Source organism: Hippopotamus amphibius, chromosome 1, assembly GCF_030028045.1.
Source record: "Hippopotamus amphibius kiboko isolate mHipAmp2 chromosome 1, mHipAmp2.hap2, whole genome shotgun sequence".
Classification (NCBI taxonomy): Eukaryota; Metazoa; Chordata; class Mammalia; order Artiodactyla; family Hippopotamidae; genus Hippopotamus; species Hippopotamus amphibius.
The window spans coordinates 37,117,700-37,134,336 of record NC_080186.1 but is presented as its reverse complement, the minus strand read 5'-3'; the positions used below and the strand labels follow the sequence as shown (position 1 = coordinate 37,134,336).

At 52.9% G+C, this 16,637-nt stretch overlaps 4 protein-coding genes across 14 annotated transcripts in view; 2 read left to right on the top strand and 2 right to left on the bottom strand.

Annotated features, from left to right (window-relative positions):
• The window catches only part of TESK2 (testis associated actin remodelling kinase 2), a 131,003-nt gene extending 129,340 nt beyond the window's left edge, over window positions 1–1,663 (top strand). For all 4 annotated transcript variants that reach the window (XM_057709025.1, XM_057709005.1, XM_057709015.1 and 1 more), the window contains one exon: window positions 49–1,663. In XM_057709025.1, the coding sequence (XP_057565008.1) occupies window positions 49–770 (722 nt within the window). In that variant the 3' untranslated portion in view covers window positions 771–1,663. The remainder of the gene's footprint in view (window positions 1–48) is intronic.
• TOE1 (target of EGR1, exonuclease) lies at window positions 1,614–5,182 on the bottom strand. 2 transcript variants are annotated; one of them, XM_057709101.1, is made up of 8 exons: window positions 5,055–5,182; window positions 4,167–4,309; window positions 4,039–4,079; window positions 3,797–3,893; window positions 3,510–3,668; window positions 2,981–3,240; window positions 2,620–2,779; window positions 1,614–2,541 (listed from the first exon to the last, which is right to left on the bottom strand). In XM_057709101.1, exons 1-8 carry the CDS (start codon window positions 5,104–5,106, stop codon window positions 1,921–1,923), a joined length of 1,533 nt encoding a protein of 510 aa, XP_057565084.1. In that variant the 5' UTR covers window positions 5,107–5,182; the 3' UTR covers window positions 1,614–1,920. The 2 variants fall into 2 exon arrangements, with proteins under 2 accessions (XP_057565084.1, XP_057565092.1); XM_057709109.1 differs by lacking the exon at window positions 3,510–3,668.
• Window positions 4,921–13,690, top strand: MUTYH (mutY DNA glycosylase). Of its 7 annotated transcripts, none has more exons than XM_057709048.1 (16): window positions 4,921–5,140; window positions 9,460–9,586; window positions 10,139–10,287; window positions 10,379–10,418; window positions 10,541–10,614; window positions 10,746–10,787; window positions 10,870–10,941; window positions 11,020–11,133; window positions 11,219–11,316; window positions 11,399–11,543; window positions 11,627–11,690; window positions 11,866–12,057; window positions 12,162–12,298; window positions 12,384–12,536; window positions 12,732–12,773; window positions 13,482–13,690. In XM_057709048.1, the coding sequence occupies exons 1-16, from the start codon at window positions 5,105–5,107 to the stop codon at window positions 13,611–13,613; spliced, it is 1,617 nt and encodes a 538-aa protein (XP_057565031.1). In that variant the 5' UTR covers window positions 4,921–5,104; the 3' UTR covers window positions 13,614–13,690. The 7 variants fall into 7 exon arrangements, with proteins under 7 accessions (XP_057565031.1, XP_057565071.1, XP_057565022.1 ...); XM_057709088.1 differs by having other exon boundaries at window positions 10,097–10,287; XM_057709039.1 differs by lacking the exon at window positions 4,921–5,140 and adding an exon at window positions 5,190–5,384.
• Window positions 13,691–14,185: 495 nt separating this feature from the next.
• HPDL (4-hydroxyphenylpyruvate dioxygenase like) lies at window positions 14,186–15,849 on the bottom strand. The gene has a single exon (XM_057749526.1). It carries the CDS (start codon window positions 15,603–15,605, stop codon window positions 14,472–14,474), a length of 1,134 nt encoding a protein of 377 aa, XP_057605509.1. The 5' UTR covers window positions 15,606–15,849; the 3' UTR covers window positions 14,186–14,471.
• Between the last annotated feature and the right edge of the window lie 788 nt (window positions 15,850–16,637).

Here is a 16,637-nt window from a genome sequence, read left to right as displayed (position 1 = left end):
TTGTTATGATTAGTGAGAGTAACTCTGACTTGACTCGCTATCCTTCAGGACTCTTGGAAAAAGGACCTGGGGTGAAGCGACTGAGCTTACTGGATGACAAGATCCCTCCTAAGTCCCCACGCCCAAGACGTACTATCTGGCTGTCTCGAAGCCAGTCAGACATCTTCTCCAGTAAGCCCCCACGTACAGTGAATGTCTTGGACCCCTACTACCAGCCACAAGGAGGTGGTGCTGCCCGAGCCCCCAAAATCAACCCTTTCAGTGCTCGCCAAGACCTCAAAGGTGGCAAGATCAAGTTCTTTGACCTGCCCAGCAAGTCTGTCATCTCCCTGGTATTTGACCTGGATGCACCAGGGCCTGGAACTACGCCCATGGCTGACTGGCAGGAGCCCCTGGCCCCACCTGCTCGCCGGTGGCGTTCTTTGCCTAGTTCACCAGAGATCTTGCATCAAGAGGCTTGTCCGTTTGTGGGTCAAGAAGAATCACTATCTGATGGGCCCCCACCACGCCTCAGTAGTCACAAGTACAGAGTAAGGGAGATCCCACCATTCCGAGCATCTGCCCTACCAGCTGCTCCAGCCCATGAGGCCATGGACTGCTCCGGTCCCCAGGAAGAAAACGGTTTTGGGCCCAGGTCTCAGGGGGCCAGCCCATGCCTTGCAGGTGCCCCTGAGGAGATGGAGGTAGAAGAAGAAAGGCTAAAAGACTTGGCTCCAGTCTTTTCTGTCTCAGGCATAGGCCTGAAAACCCAGGGAGAGCAGGATGGGTGAGGGGGGTGAATCCCCACCTCACCTTGGGGACAGACCTTCAGCTGAAGCCACAGGGCCCCCTTGGTGCACAGCTTTGACTCCTCCCTGAGGCCCACAGAGCATGCAGGCTAAGCCAAGCCAGGCTCAACTTTGGGGCTCCCAGTGTCCGATGGCTGTGTATGAGGTGAGGCAGCAGTGAGAGGCTTTCCTAATTAGGGCCAGCAGCTGATACCAAGCCTCTGAAATCCAGCAAGGAACTCTGGCCCCCACCCAGAAAGGACCAGAGGACTCCTAGTTCTAGTGTGAGCTGGCAGGCAGCTATTCCCCCAGGTCCTTCTCCTACCCCAGGTCTGTCTCTTGCCCTTTCCTGGGGCATGTAAGCTATTGGGTGGAACCTGGAGCTGACCAGGAGACCATAAAGGGCATGGCTAATTCTCAGACCTGAAGACTGGGGTGCTTCTTGCCAGAATGTCTAAGACACTTGAATAATTGCTGTTTGCACTTACTGCACAGTCTGACCACGTCACTACATTTCTATGCAAGGGGAGGGCAAGGCAGAGTGGTGGTCATGGCTCTTGGCTAACCTATTCAAAGATCTTTTCCAGTTGATTAATCTATTTTCATATTTATGAAGGAGTCTTAATGTTCTGCCCTATAAAACTTTCAACCTTGTGGTTGGGAGTGGGGCTGGTTTTGTAGGCCCTAGGGCCTGCTCTATGTATTTGTCAATACGTGATACACCCAACTGGTTAAATGGTTTATACATAGACTGATTTCTTCCCTTTCTGCTACAGCTGGAGCTATGGGAACAGTCTGTGCTTATAGAGCCGCAATAAGAAATAACCAAAGATGAAGCTGGTCAAATATTTTCATATCTTGTTTCTGTTGATTTTTTTTTTTTTTGTAAAACTTTCCCAGGACACTTTGAGATTTAAAAATGAATAAAGTCGGTGTTACAGGTGCTCACGGTCAGCCTTCTTACTTGTACCCTTGTTCCTTAGCCTCTGGGTTAAAGGCAAAGGTCCAGAAGCGACGCAGCAGTATCTCTGCCAGGACCCCATCCCCATCCCCTAGTAGTTGAGTAGGACACTCACAGGCTAGAAGGATGCAGACCCCTCTGTTGCATCCTCAGCTTCTCTTCCTGGGCCCTGAGTGCTGGGTAGAAGTTGGGTCAGCTGCTGCCCCAAGCCAGCTTCATCTTCTGGTTGTGGGCTTTGGAAGAACGGGAGAACTGGCTCTTAGCCACTGTGAGGGGAACTGCTTTGCCACTCAGGTATACCTTGTTGTGGCATTCAGATAGCCATGGTTCAGAGCTACAGCGCTGGGGTCCTTGGCTCACTCCCACACAGGCCATCACATAACCTGTCATAAAAGCATCAAAACCAGCCCGATGCAGTCCATCCCCAGGCATTGGGTTAGGATTGACTTGATTTCCTGGTGCTTCTGTGGTGGTCATGTCAGCTGTTTCAGGCCTTGCTGTTTTATGCTCCATCTCCAAGTCATTTTTGTGACCTTGCTCAGAGCAAGGCTGGTTTCCAGTCTCATCCTCAGCCACCTCCTGCTCAATTTCCTCAGGCTTGAGGCCATCCCTACAGACCTGCTTGGTGGCAGGGCCATCCTCAGCTTCCCCAGAAGTCTGTTTCCCAGGGAGGCCCAACAAAGCCCTCCGCCGTTTTTCCCTTCGTCGCCGCCGTCGCCTCTTATCCTCCACCACTGCTTCATCAGTGTCAATGATAAGGTCAATATCATGGGACCGAGGACACTGTGGTCCCAGGGGGCACCAGCCATAGGCCTAGAGGTAGGAAAAACGCTTAGAGAGGGGTTCCAGGCATCAAAGTCCCTCCCCCAGGAAACGGGCAAGTGCTCTCACCGAGAAGTTGTCACAGATGCTGGTGGAATGAGTACGGTAGGTTGCAGGGGGCATGCAGCAGCGGTAGTCGATATGGGCCCTCATGCTAGAAGGATAGCTGCAGAACTCCAGGGTAACATGTGGGCTGCCAGCTGCCCGCTGCTTCCCATTTTCCCGCTCACTGCAACATTGCAAGAGGGTATCAGTCCACTAGCATATAAGCTCCATGAGAGTAGGGGTTTTTATCTGTTTTGTTCACTGCTGAACCCTCAGCACCTAAAACAGTGCCTGGCACATGGTAGGTGCTCACTAAATATCTTAAGTGGATGAAATAGTCAGGCTTATACCAGGCCCCACCCCATTCCCTCGATCAGTCACTCACCATTTCCGGAAGGCATATTCTAGGTAGGAGGCCACGAAGCGGGCATGAAACTCAGCTGCATATTTGGTGTCATAAATGCCAGCTGGGAACATTTCACACAGGTCAGCAGTAAAGGTTCCCAAGCTCTCGGGCAGGTGTGCATAGAAGTTCTGGTACAGGAACACCAAGTCTATAAGACCATTGTGTAGTACCAGGGGCCGACGGGCCCGGATTAGCTCTAGGAACAGTGTCCTCACTGACTGACTCTGGCTCTCATCACCCTGGATGGAAAGAAAGGAGTCATTAGGAAGGACAGAGTCCCCTAAGGAGCCTCTTTTGCAGGACATTTATCCCAGGCTCCCTCACCTAGAAAGCTCTGCCTTGCTTTCACCTAATTCAGTGCTATCACCAGCGTTATCAGTCTTGTTTCCCCAGCTCTGTCACTAGTGATTCCCCATATTCCCTAAGAAGCAGATCCTCCCCATGTACCCAGCCTAGAGTAGTGAGAAATGAAATCTCAGAAGGTGCAGTCTCTAGGCTGGAGGAGTACCTTGTCATTGCCCTTGTGGTAGGGGATACCCTGGGCATACTGCCGGTTGAAGTTGAAGCCATGCTGTACCAGGAACTGCACAGACTTTGGTTCTATGACATACTCTTCCATGCACAGCAGGGTCAGATTGAACACCTGGGCCAGGTATGAGTGTTCACCCTGGGAGAGGAAGAGATTCTGCTACATCCAGCCTTCGGAGAAAAAAACCTCATAGCTGATTTTCCCCAGGGTCTCAACCCTCCTCCCCCCAGCCACAGACCTGGGATGCGGGAAAGGTCAGTTCATACCTTGTCTGGCTGCTGCTTGAAGCAGGCAAGGCCCAGGGAGAGGATAGATCGGGTCCTGGCAGCATGACACACAGCCTTGTAACGTTCCTCGATGCACCTTGGGGTTGGGTTTGGGGGTGGCTGTGGTTGGGAGTCAGCTTCATAAAAGGCCCAAACCACCCAGGACTGTGACCTCCACTCCACGGTTGAGGCCTGCCCCTCCTGCCAACGCTAGGACTAAAGAGATCAGGGCTTATACTTACTGGTTCAGCAAACTCTTCCTGTCCCCAAGCCCACTCAGTTCCTATGGGGCAGTAAAGGGAGAGTAGTGTTAGGTCCACAGTACCAGCCCTTTCACAACCACCTGCTCTCCCAGTTCCCCAACTCTCACCGTGTCCACAGCCACAAAGCTAGCCGTCTTTATGGCCAGCAGGAGGGATGGCCACATCTCCTTGAAGTTGTCACTTTGCACATCCACCACGGGAACCTGGACTACGAGCTCCTCTCCAGATTTTGTGCTTTGGCTGACACCACCTAGGGATACAGAGGGTGATGGATGTTAATGCTCAAAGGGTCTAAAGGAGCAGATACCAAGTGATGCCATGGCTGGGGGCAGGGGCAAGGGGAGTTTCCCTCAAGGCAATAAATGGCAGCTTTCCCCTCAAGCGTATCACATATGCTCTATACACCCGCCTTGGACTGAACAGTGCCCTGAATTTGGGGAGAGAAAGCCTGGGTCTTCCAGTGGCTTATGTGAGACTCTGGGAAAATTTCCTCCCCCTCAGCATCAAAACCTGTAAAAGAGGAAGGCTGGGCTAGATGATCTATGAAGTTCCTTTTTTCACATCCTGCAGAAAATATTCTGCAAGGCTTCAAGACTTCAACCCCTTTAATATTCCACAAGTCTCTATACCACCGTTTCCATGGTGTCTCATGGCCACAAGCAGCAGTAGCCAGTATGCCCCGCAGCCTGATATATAACGCCCCAATCCGTCCCACTTCCTGTGGACCACAACTCCCAACCTCCCCCACTTAACAAAGCCATGAACTCCAGACTACACCTCCCGACATGCCCCCGCCTGCCCTGCGCCCAACACTCCAGGCTTTTGTAGGCGGAACCGCGGTGCACACCGGGACCCGTAGTCTCCTCATGGTTGGTTCAGAAGGAAGGCGCTAGTCCTCTGAAACTTGAGGTCGCTTTCTGAGAACCACGAGCCCGAGGCCCTACCCTCCGCCGGGGCGCACAGGCTCTTAAAGCGGCCCGCGGGAAGCCACTCACCGTCAGAGACGGCTGGAGCTGAGGCTGCGCCATCGTCGCTGTCGGCGGCCATGACACCGCGGGTCCCTCGCCTGTACGGTCTCTGGGTACGCGAGACTTCCGCTCTGTCTCCTGGCTCGGCTTCTTCACTCGGGGATGGGGCGGGGCCTCGCCGCCGAAGTCCCGGAGGGTCGCGTTCTCCTTCAGACCTCCTGGTTCTGGCGCGGAGGAGCGGGCCTGGCGCGCGCTGGGAGTGTATTGGCTGGCGTGGTTCGGCTCACCGCCTGGATTGGCCGGAGCCACGCCCCCTGGAGTCCGTCCGGGAGCTGGGCGCGGGAGATCGCGCGCGAGGTAATCCTTCCCTCGCCTGCAGCCCCGCGCCAAGTGCGCCTTCGCTGTACGCGGTCGTCGTCAACTCGGCCCCGGGGTGGGGGCCGGGGTCCCCAGAGGGTGTGGCGCTGCCTGAGCTAAGCTTAAAGCACGCGTAGGAGTTATGCAGAGACAAGGGAGTGTGGGGGAAAGAAGGATATTTGGGAAGGGGCAAGCTGCCGGGGAGGATGGAGAGCTCACCGCGTTCCGGGACGTGAAAGAAGCGGGGAGGGGGACAGGAGATGAGGCGGCCGAGGGTGAGAACGACCGGCTGGCAGGGACAGTTTTGAAACAATCCGTGCGCGTGATAATAAGGATTTGAATTAAGGCTCTGGCAAGGACAGACTGTAAGCAGTTAGGAGATATAGTTGACCTTCTGGGGTTTTGGACACGATTCCTGCTACCGCGAGAGTTGTCCGTACCGTAGACCAGCTCTTTCCCAAGGGCTCTGCTTCACACCAAGGACCCTTTATCTCTTTATTTGCTGTTTCCAGTTCATCTTCAACCTTTCTACTGGGTCTTTTCATTATTCTGGGTTGTTTGGATTTTTCCCATTCTGGGGAAAAGGAGGCCTCCTTTTACTGTCCCCTCATCCTGTTGCCGTAATAAGGGCAGCTCTATGCACGTAGGCCTGATAGAAATACGGAGACAGATTTTGGAGGAAGAGAGAGATGGCTTCATTTTTCTTTGGCAGGCAAAGGGAAGACACAGCAGGCTAGCGCCTCAAGAACTGCCCCCCCCCGCTTCCTTTGGAGTTGGGGAAGATTTTATACGTGGGGGTATGTGATAAGGATCACGTTGGTGGAGGTCTTGCAATCTTTTTCCTTTGCATTATTTCAAAGCAGTCGTCGCTGGCGTCAGGCCACCCGGTAACTGGGGTCTGGCATTTTGTTGATTGTTCGTCTCTGGTGTGTCGGCTGGGGACCTTCTTTCTGGAATGCAAAACAAACTATAGGAATGATTTTCTACAATAGCTGTATAGAGTCCCAGGAAGTGACAGGGCTGGGGAGTGAGAGACAGGATGTAATTTACACAGAGGTAGGGGTGATAGAGGGTAATTTACATAGTAACGGGGAGTGAGTTCAGCCAAGTGCAAATCTAGCCTCTACAGATCAGTGACAGTTAAAGTAAAACAGTGAGTGACTAATTCTTTCAGGCCAGGTCATCCTTCTTTAGCCTGTTTGCTGTTTTCCTTGCTTTCAAACGGAAACAGGGACAGTAATTTCTATTAGCATTGCAACAATCCCAAATTAATTTAACAAGTATTTATTGTGTACAGTTTGCCTGACACGGTGTTTGTCTCTGGGGACACAGCGGTCAACAAAAGACACCCAGTCCTTGCTTTCATGAAGTTCTACAGCTAAGTGGGGGAAGCAGACACTAATCAAAGAATCACAAATAAATATGAAGTTACAATTGGCATAAGAACAACAATGGAGAAGTACAAAAGAGAATAAGACTAGGGGGGATCTAATTTGGACATTTAAGTCAAGACCTGAAGAATGAGAAAATGTTAGGTAAAACAGAAGAGCTGTCCAAGCAGAGAAAACGGATTGAGTGAGGCCTCAGGGTGGACAGACACTTGGGGAATTGAAGGAACTATTTCAGGCAAACATGGCTGTTGCATAGTGAGCTAGGGGGATGAGGAAGTGGGGCTGATTGGAGCCTACAAAGCTTATATTAAGGATTGACTTCTGAGAGCAATGGGTGTGAAGCCAAAGTCCTCCAGCGGCCTACAGGGTACCTTGTAGTCCTATACTCTCCAAGTTCTTTACCTCTCTGACTTCATCTACTACTCACCCCTTCCTTAGTTCATTCTAACCACACTGGCTTCCTCATTATTCTACAGATACACCAGGCACCCTCCTTAGGGCCTTTGCACTAGCTTCTTAGGATGCTTTTCCCACAGGTATCCATCATATGGCTAACTCCTTCAACTGCTTTAAGTTATTGGTCAAATATCACTTTAAAAAGGCTCACCTCGACCATGTTCTTTTTTTTTTTTTTAATTTTTTTAATTTTTAAATTTTTTTATCAAGAAATATAGCATGTATTTTGTTATCTTTTTTTTTTAACAGACAATAAACTGCATATATTTAGAGTGTACAATTTGGTATTTTTTTTCTTATTAGTAATGTATATATGGCAATCCCAATCTCCCAGTACATTCCCCCCAACCCTCCCCTGCTTTCCCCACTGACCACGTTCTTTACTTTTTTTAAAGATTTTTTTTTTTGATGTGGACCATTTTTTAAGTCTTTTATTGAATTTGTCACAATATTGCTTCTGTTTTATGTTTTGGTTTTTTGGCCTGGAGGCATGTGGGATCTTAGCTCCCTGAACACGCACCCCCTGCATTGGAAGGGGGAGTCTTAACCACTGGATCACCAGGGAAGTCCTGACCGCATTTTTAAAAATTGCAGCATTCCATCACCCCCACCCACTCCTTATCCCCTTCACTGCTGTACTTTTCCTCTTTATGCTAGTATTTATCACCTAACATCCGATATAACTTACTGATTGTGTGCCTTATTTATTGTCCATTAGAATATAAGCTCCGGAACTTCTCTGGTGGTCCAGTGGTTAAGTCTCCATGCTCCCAGTGCAGGGGGCATGGGTTCGATCCCCAGTCGGGGAACTAAGATGCTACATGCCACACGGTGAGGCCAAAAAATAAAATTAAATAAATCATCTATAGACTTCAAATAATAAAATTGAAAGAAAAAAAAAAGAATATAAGCTCCATGAGGGCAGGAACCTTTGATGTTTTATATACTGAAGTATTCAAAGTACCTAAAACTGCTTGGCACATAGTAGGCACTCCATAAATATTTCTGTAATGAGTTAATGGGAAGCTATTAAAGGTTTTAAGTAAGAAAGTGACATGATCAAGTCTTAAAAGATTGCTTTAGTCTTTAGAGAACGGATTGTAGAATGAATTATGGAAGTCAGCGAGTTTGCTGAAGGAAGTTTGGCTAGGAAGCAGAGGGGGTGGGGTCTTGTGGAAGGGATTGGAGGAGGAGGAGGGAACATTCCTCCATATAATGGGATAAAGGAGAAGGAAGGTGCAGATGGAGGTACATTTGTACATTCTTTTTTTTTTCTTTGAAGGAGGAAATCTCTTTTGATGAAAATGAGGCATGAATTTAAAAGGTTGAGGACAGAGTTTGAACCAGAGGCTCAGCAGGGACTGCAGTATAGCCGGGTGCAAGCTCTGCAGGCAGACCTTCGGAGTTTGAATCGAAAAGCTGCTTGATCATAAGCCTCAGTTTCCTTATAACTAAAATGGAGGTAATCCTAGCACATACCTCATGGAGTTGTCTGGAGTGAGAAATCTGGTAAAGCACTTAGCATAGGGTCTGGCACATATAACACTCACTCACTGTTGGGTACTTTTAGATTAAAGGCAGCCAGAAGAGTAAGGGAACAGTGAAGATCAACCAGATGTGTTTTCTCATTACTAAGGGATAGGCAGCTATGATCTACTAAATCAGGAGAAGATTAGGAATAAAAACAGCTCATCTCTGTCCCTCCCGCCCCGCAACGTGCCATCTGCTCTCAGGCAAATATTTCCCCTCTCTGATCCTTGGTTTCTCCTTTTTTTTTTTCTTTTCCTTTTGCATTGTATTTTTTTAATCATTATCACAGAGGTGTCTCCTTTCTGTAGAATGAAGGTTTGGAGTAGGTGATTACTAAAGGCTGTTTCAGTGTAAATGTGCTACCTCTCTAAGCAGATAAACCTACTTACACCTGTGCTCCCGTACAGGAGGCTTTGGTCCTTGACTCGGCCCAGCCTTGCCCTCTTATCTTGTTTATGTCTCCAAGACCATACTAATGCCGGTCCCTCTGAGGCCACTTACAGAAGCTCAGCCCTACTGGTCATACCTCAGTGCCACAGCCAGCCAAGAGCAAATTCATGAGCATCTGGGGAGTGCTTGCAGAAAGGCTAGACACTTTATATGAATGGTGTGGGAAGGGAGGTAGCTTCCCCCCTTGTGGGGACCTAAGATTCAGCCTCATGATGACTGACTACTTTGCCTGGGCCTTTCTGTTCTAGTCAATCATGAAGAAGCCACGAGCAGCTGTGGGAAGTCGAAGTCGTTGCAGGAAGCAGGCATCCAGCCAGGAGGGAAGGGAGAAACGTGCCCTCAGCAGCAGACAGGCCAAGTCCTCTGCACCTGATGGTGAGGAGCTCGGTCCTAGTCAGAGACTCAGGGGCTGGTTTAACTGGCCATGAAAGGGGGCAGATTCAGGCTGGGAAGGGAGCATGGTATGTATCAAGGCATGAAGGGACCAGTTAAGGATCTTATTCTGACTTTGCTGTGTGGCTTTGGGATAATTGCCCTGAATGGCTGCTTTCTTACCAGTGACATGGAGCAGTCGTCTGTTCGTTTCCTTCCTCACTTGACTTTCATGGGATCAAATGAGTTTATCAGCCTGAAAGTGTTTGTAAATGGGAAGGCCCTGCACAGGTATATATTAAGCTTGGCTGAAACCTGGATTTTCATTATGACCCAGAGACAGAGGAGCCAGGGGTACCACCCTGGGAAAATGAGGGCCAGAAACTTGGCTAAGGCTCCACAGGGCTAGAAACTCTAGGTCCCAAGCTCAAGCAAGAGGTTGGGGGTGGGGGAAGATTTAAGTGGAGCAGACTGAAATTAGGCCACAGTGCCCCAGGTTGCACTGGTGCACAGCCTGTGCAGGGACAATCCCTGAGTTTTCTGAGGCCCCAGCAGGCCTCGCCAGGCGGCAGGAGGAGGTGGTATTGCAGGCCTCTGTCTCCCCGTACCATCTATTCAGAGACACAGCTGAGGTCACAGTCTTCCGAGAGAGCCTGCTGAGCTGGTATGGCCGAGAAAAGCGAGACCTACCCTGGAGAAGGCGGGTAGGCAGGCGAGGGACGGGGACCTTGGGGTGGGAGAGGCTGGTGCCCAGTCCCCTCCACACTAACCGCCCATCTGGGATTGCGTTGGCAGGCGGAGGGTGAGGTGGACCTGGACAGGCGGGCATATGCCGGTGAGTGCATCTCCTGAGAGCAGGGCTGCTTTGCCTGAACGCCCTCAGGTCTGGGTTCTAGGGGCTGTGGGCTAGGAGTAGGGACGGTCAGCAGTGTCCTCATGCCAACCCCTCTTCCCCAGTGTGGGTCTCAGAGGTCATGCTGCAGCAGACCCAGGTTGCCACGGTGATCAGCTATTATAACCGATGGATGCAGGTGACTTCAGGGAACAAAGGGGAGGGTCAGGGTCCAGACCCCAGAGGACTCTTTTGGGGCGGGGATAACGAAGGCTTCCTCTGCCTCCTTCACCTTTGGCCTCATCTGTTTTGTCTGCCTTGGGGCTATAGAAGTGGCCAACGCTGCAGGACCTGGCCAGTGCTTCCCTGGAGGTGAGAGCCACCGTAGGGTAGGGGGAATGGGGACTTCTGAGGACCAACCTCTGATTGCTCTGACCTCTGACCCCACCCATAGGAGGTAAACCAGCTCTGGGCTGGCCTGGGTTATTACTCTCGAGGCCGGTGGCTACTGGAAGGAGCCCAGAAGGTAAGGGGGTGGGGGGGGGGCGTGGGAGCCCCAGGGCCTCGGGTGTCTTATAACCTTGAGCCTTCCCATCCCTATCAGGTGGTAGAGGAGCTAGGAGGCCACATGCCACGCACAGCAGAGACCCTGCAGCGGCTCCTGCCTGGTGTGGGGCGGTACACAGCCGGAGCCATTGCTTCCATTGCCTTTGGCCAGGTGAGCCCATAGCCCACCCTCACATTGTGCGTGCCCACCTTCCTTCCTCCCAGACCAGGCTGACTCCTGCACTCCTCTGTGCCAGGCAACCGGTGTGGTGGATGGGAACGTAGTACGGGTGCTATGCCGTGTCCGAGCCATTGGTGCTGATCCCAGCAGCACCCTTGTCTCCCAGCAGCTCTGGTAGGATATTGGGGTGATGAGGGAGATTGGGAAAGGTGTCACCAAAGGGTCTTTGGCTCACAGCAATGTTCCCTTCTTACAGGAGCCTCGCCCAGCAGCTGGTGGACCCAGCCCGGCCAGGGGACTTTAACCAAGCAGCCATGGAGCTGGGGGCCACAGTGTGTACCCCGCAGCGCCCACTCTGCAGCCAGTGCCCTGTGCAGAGCCTGTGCCGGGCTCACCTGAGGGTGAGCCACCTGCAGAAGGGGCAGTCAGGGGTCCTAAGGGGTGACCCCTGCCCCTGACATCCTGCCCTGTCTCTGCCTCTCAGGTGGAGCGAGAGCAGCTCTCAGTCTCATGGAGCCCGCCAGGCAGTCGTGACGTGGAGGAGTGTGGTGAGTGCCAGCCCCAGCCCTTCCCTGCACTGTTGAGGACATGCTTGTGGCAGCCTCATCCCATTTCATCCTACAATCTGAGTAAGATTCGATAGAGCTGGGCCAAGGCCTGCTCTGTGGGCTTGGCAGCGAAGCCCACCTGGCCTGAGTGGGGCTCTTGGATCTCTGTTCGCAGCTCCCAACACTGGACAGTGCCAGCTGTGTGCACCTCCCACAGAGCCCTGGGACCAGACCCTGGGAGTGGCCAACTTTCCCAGAAAGGCCAGTCGTAGGCCCCCCAGGGAGGAGTGCTCTGCCATCTGTGTTCTGGAGCAGCCCAGGGCCATTGGGGGTCCCCGAATTCTGCTGGTGCAGAGGCCCAACTCAGGTACCTGGATCCTGGGAGTGCAGGAAGGTGGCATGAGCAACAAGGAAGAACTGGCGGCACCAGCAGCTAAGGCCTAGCCAATACCTGGCTGTCCTCCCTCTCAGGTCTGCTGGCAGGACTGTGGGAGTTCCCATCTGTGACCGCAGAGCCCTCAGGGCAGCACCAGTGCAAGGCCCTGCTGCAGGAGCTGCAGAGTTGGGTTGGGCCCCTCCCAGCCACCCGCCTTCAGCACCTGGGGCAGGTGGGTGAGCAGAGGAAGGGCCAGGAATGATGGCTTCTGTGGCCACATCCACAGGTCTATTTCAGCCTCTTGGCACTCCCCCCAGGTGGTCCACACCTTCTCTCACATCAAGGTGACATATCAAGTATATGGTCTGGCCCTGGAAGAGCAGACCCCAGTGACCATCGTACCACCTGGCGCTCGCTGGCTGACCCGGGAGGAGTTTCACACCGCCGCTGTCTCCACCGCCATGAAAAAGGCACTACCTTTGTTGTCTTCATTGTACTTCTTTATGTTTTCTACATGTTCTAAGTAAACCTATTACTATGTAAAGAAACAAAAAAGCATATTTTAAACAAAAGTGCTGGGGCATGAAGTTGAGGGCAGAACATAGGGGTCTGGCTCTTTGGCGGAAGATGCCAGGCCTACACTTTCCTCCTCTCTTCTTGTCTAGGTGTTCCGCATGTACGAGGGCCAACAGCCAGGGACCTGCAAGGTGAGTCTCTTGGCCCTCACCCAGCCATCTCTCCCCAGGGCCAAATCCACAGGTTTCAGTTGAGTTAAATGACACATTTGGGTGAACAGTCTCCACGACAGACTTCACTGGGGCGAGAGGAATAGTTCTTGACCTGGAGACCTTACAGGGTAGACAGGGTAGAGCAAATGATGGAGACAGTAGTGTCACAGGTGTTTGAAATGTTTGCACTAAGTTTTGTGGGATATGAAGTGGGGAGCTGTCATTTTTATCTGGAAGGCAAGAAGCAGGAATGGCTGCCTGGAAGAAGCGGCTGGTAATCTGGGTCCTAGAAATGCATCATTTTCTCTAGGTTTAGAAGCGGTATCAGCAGTAAAGATGTTCCTTCCAGGCTCAAGAGTAGTATGAGCAAAGGTGGGGTACAATACAGTCTGTACTGCTCAAGGAGCTGTGAGCGTTTGGTTTAGCTGGAGAGGTTAGCAGGGCCTACCCAGGCCAGTCAGGGCTGTGAACACCAGGCCACTGAAGCATTTTAGGTGGAGAGAGGAGTCATCTTTGCATCTTAGGAAGGCTACCTCAAGCTACCTTTTAGAGTTGAAGAATTAGATACTGGAAACAGAATGGAAGCTTTGTAATATTAAGGCTAGAATCTGAGCTAGATCAGTGGAGGGATGGAAGAAGATTCTCTGCTGCCTGCCTCAGTACTTCCTTCCTTCGGCTTCTGCACAGGGTTCCAAAAGATCCCAGATGTCCACCCTGTCTAGACGGAAAAAGCCCAGCCCAGGCCAGCAAGTCCTGGATAGTTTCTTTCGGCCCCACATCCCTGCTGATGCACCTGGCCTCAGCGGTGCAACCCAGTGATGTCTCTGGAAGCCCCCACCCCCTGGGAATCCTGTTTAATAAAGTGCTTATTTTTGTAGTCATTCTGGAGACTTTCCACCCTCTCCTTAGCCCCGTCACTCCTCACCTCTGAGGCACCCAGAAAGTGGTAAAGTCCTGCTTGGTCCTGATTTCCACTGCTGAGCTCCTAGCCAGCCCTGGGCAGATGGAGGAGGGGGGTGTTCTGTCCTGAGTGATCTGTTCTCTCCCAACCCCAGAAGAGAAGGCAGCTGCAGGGAGCCCCTGCCAGTGGCTGACATCCAGCACTCTCAGTCCAGGTCTCTGGTCAGCTCTGATTGGAGTTGTGTTATCATCCTAGAACAGGTGGTTGGGCTTAGCCCAGACTCAGCCCCTCCCACCTGCAGTGGCTGCTCCCTAGGGAGAGAGGAAGCACAAAGGAGGATTTGTTTTGTCTTAGACTCCTACCTCAAATAATAAATCATTTATTTAGGGATACATTACATATGCAGTGAAACAACACAGAAAAGCAAAGGGTTTTTAATCATAACATTGGGGGTGTGATGGAGATGTGGGGTCAGAGGACACAAGGAGCATTCAAAAATATTGGTTATGTTCTATTTCCTAATTGTGTAACTCCTTTATTCTTTACATTTTGTATATTTATTAGATATAGACAATATGAGAAACATCTCAGGTCAAAAAAAAAAAAATCCCACCTTTTTGGACCCCTGTGAGAGGTGGGTCCTGCCAGGTTCAACTTCTGGCAGTTACCAAGAAGATGGAGGCCAAACCTGGCCCCTAAAGACTAAACCTTTCACTCCAGGCCTTCTGTGGATGTCTCCCAGTTTCAGCAGGCCCTGTGCTGGACTTCCCAGTGCCCTAGGACAGGCGGCTGCACCCACCTTCCTGGACCCTGGCAGCATGCTCCTGCACAGACTGCCACAGGGCCCGAATGTTGCCCTGGCCAAATCCAGTGGCCCCCTTCCTCTGAATCAGCTCCAGGAAGAAAGTGTCCTCTGCAAAGAGGGACTTGGTGAAGACCTGAAGCAGAAACTTGCCTCCATCACCATCTAGCAAGACCCCCTGTCGGGCCAGCAGGCTAGGCTCATGCCCTGCAGCCAGGATCTGCTGCTTCTTGCCTGGCTGCTGGTAGTAGGCCTCAGGAGGAGTCAGGAGCTGACCCCCGGCCCCTGCCACCCCCTCCGTGGCTTGCATGATATTCGGTGTGTACAGCCCCACGTGCTGCAGTCCAGGTCCCCTGTTCCGGGCCAGGAATTGCTCCACCTGGTCCTGTCCGCTGGTGACCCCCGGCAAGGACTCTGCCAGCACAAGGGTGGGGACATCACTGCCCACAGGGGCCTGCAGGGCGGTGAGCCTCAGACCCCCGCGTCCGGACTCTGCTGCCACCTCCAGGCCCAGCTCCGGATCCTCACCTGGGCTCAGTGGCAGGTGGCGAAAGCCTAGACAGTCGTGGAACCAGCGCATAAGTTTTGGGGAGCTGCTGGGGGTGCAGGCCAAGGTCAGGTGGTCCACGTGGCTGACCCAGCCCGGGCCGGGTGCCGAAGGCACAGGTCTAAAGCCCGGCAGGAAGGGCCCGCAGAAGCCAGTGCGCTCCAGCAGCGTCAGGCTGAGATTGCCGGCCGGCGAGCTGACCACCGCGTAGGTGGCGGCGCCATGCTCATCCCGCACGCTGACAGGGGGGACCGGCACGCTGCAGCCCTGCGCCTCCAGCGCCCGGGCGGCGGCGCCCGCGTCGGCCACGTCGAAGCACAGGTTCGTGGCGCTGGGCACCACATGATGCGGGTCCAAGCCGTACAGCGGCTCCCCAGGTCCCGCGCCCTCGTTCACCAAAAAGACCGCGTCGCCACTGCGCAGAGCCAGTTGCCGCCAGCCGTCTGCTTCCCGCATGGCCAGGGGCTGGAAGCCGAAGAGGCGCTGCAGATCCCAGGCGAGGGGCAGTCCCGCGGGCACATGGAAGGCCACATGGCACAGGCGGCGGGCGGGCGCGGCCATGGAGGTCCGGGTGGCGACCCTGGCCCGTCCTTCCCCTGGGGGCGCTCACTTGTCGTGCGAGACTCCGAGACTCTCAGTCCCTGGCTTGTCGTCGGAAGCCGGTGCAGTCCAATTTTGCCGGCAGAGCGCGTTCCTGGATCTTTTTACGGGAGAAGCCACAGACGGATCGCTTGGGGGCTTGCGGTTCTCCCTGCCGAGCCACCCCAAACTGGAGCTGCCTGGAGACCACCGAGTCTGAGTTGCAGCTCTGGAGAACAGCGTGGAGCCGGTGCGAGGGCAGGGCGGGGCGGGGCGGGGCGGGGCGGAGCGCGGGCGCGGGCGCGAGAGAGGGGGCGGAACCAGTGACTCCGCGTCTGCCACTCTCCGCTCACGGCTCAGCCTGTGGAGCCGTGAGTACGCCCGGCACACAGGACTGTTCCTACCCATGGCCTCTGGCTGGGCTTCACTCTTGGGCACTGACTTTCCCATGGCCTCTGGCTGGGCCACATACCCTTGGGCACTGAGCCTCCCTTCCCCGGACCGTGGAGATCACAATAGCTGCCTTCACTAGGTGCCAGGCACTGGGCTCCCATTGATGCCCCAACCTCAGGGCAAAGGGAATCAGCCTTAGTTGGGGGAAGAGTCCGAATTTTCCCCCTACAAGCATAGAATTTCTTAGCAATTTAATGTTTTAGCTTAAAAATTTTGGAGAATTTTGCTTTTAATTTCCTAATGTTCCTTTTTTAATTTTAATTTTAATTAATTAATTTATTTATTTATTTATTTATTGGCTGTGTTGGGTCTTCATTGGTGCGCATGGACTTTCTCTAGTTGCGGCGAGCGGGGACTACTCTTCAGTTGTGGTCCTCAGGCTTCTCACTGCGGTGGCGTCTGTTGTGGAGCACAGGCTCTAGGCTCGCAGGCTTCAGTAGTTGTGGCATGTGGGCTCAATAGTTGTGGCTCACGGGCTCTAGAGCACAGGCTCAGTAGTTGTGGCACATGGGCTTAGTTGCTCCACAACATGTGGGATCTTCCCAGACAAAGGCTTGAACC

Bases quoted from the DNA above. Each gene is read 5' to 3' on its own strand.
- MUTYH (XM_057709039.1), top strand. From the start codon at position 5,190: ATGGGGCGGGGCCTCGCCGCCGAAGTCCCGGAGGGTCGCGTTCTCCTT. The intron at 10,615-10,745 runs GTGACTTCAGGG...TTGGGGCTATAG, and splicing joins ATTATAACCGATGGATGCAG to AAGTGGCCAACGCTGCAGGA. The intron at 12,299-12,383 runs GTGGGTGAGCAG...CACTCCCCCCAG, and splicing joins GCCTTCAGCACCTGGGGCAG to GTGGTCCACACCTTCTCTCA.
- TOE1 (XM_057709101.1), bottom strand. From the start codon at position 5,106: ATGGCCGCCGACAGCGACGATGGCGCAGCCTCAGCTCCAGCCGTCTCT. The intron at 4,080-4,166 runs GTGAGAGTTGGG...ACTGCCCCATAG, and splicing joins GCTTTGTGGCTGTGGACACG to GAACTGAGTGGGCTTGGGGA. The intron at 2,780-2,980 runs GTGAGTGACTGA...GCAATGTTGCAG, and splicing joins GAATATGCCTTCCGGAAATG to TGAGCGGGAAAATGGGAAGC.
- HPDL (XM_057749526.1), bottom strand. From the start codon at position 15,605: ATGGCCGCGCCCGCCCGCCGCCTGTGCCATGTGGCCTTCCATGTGCCC.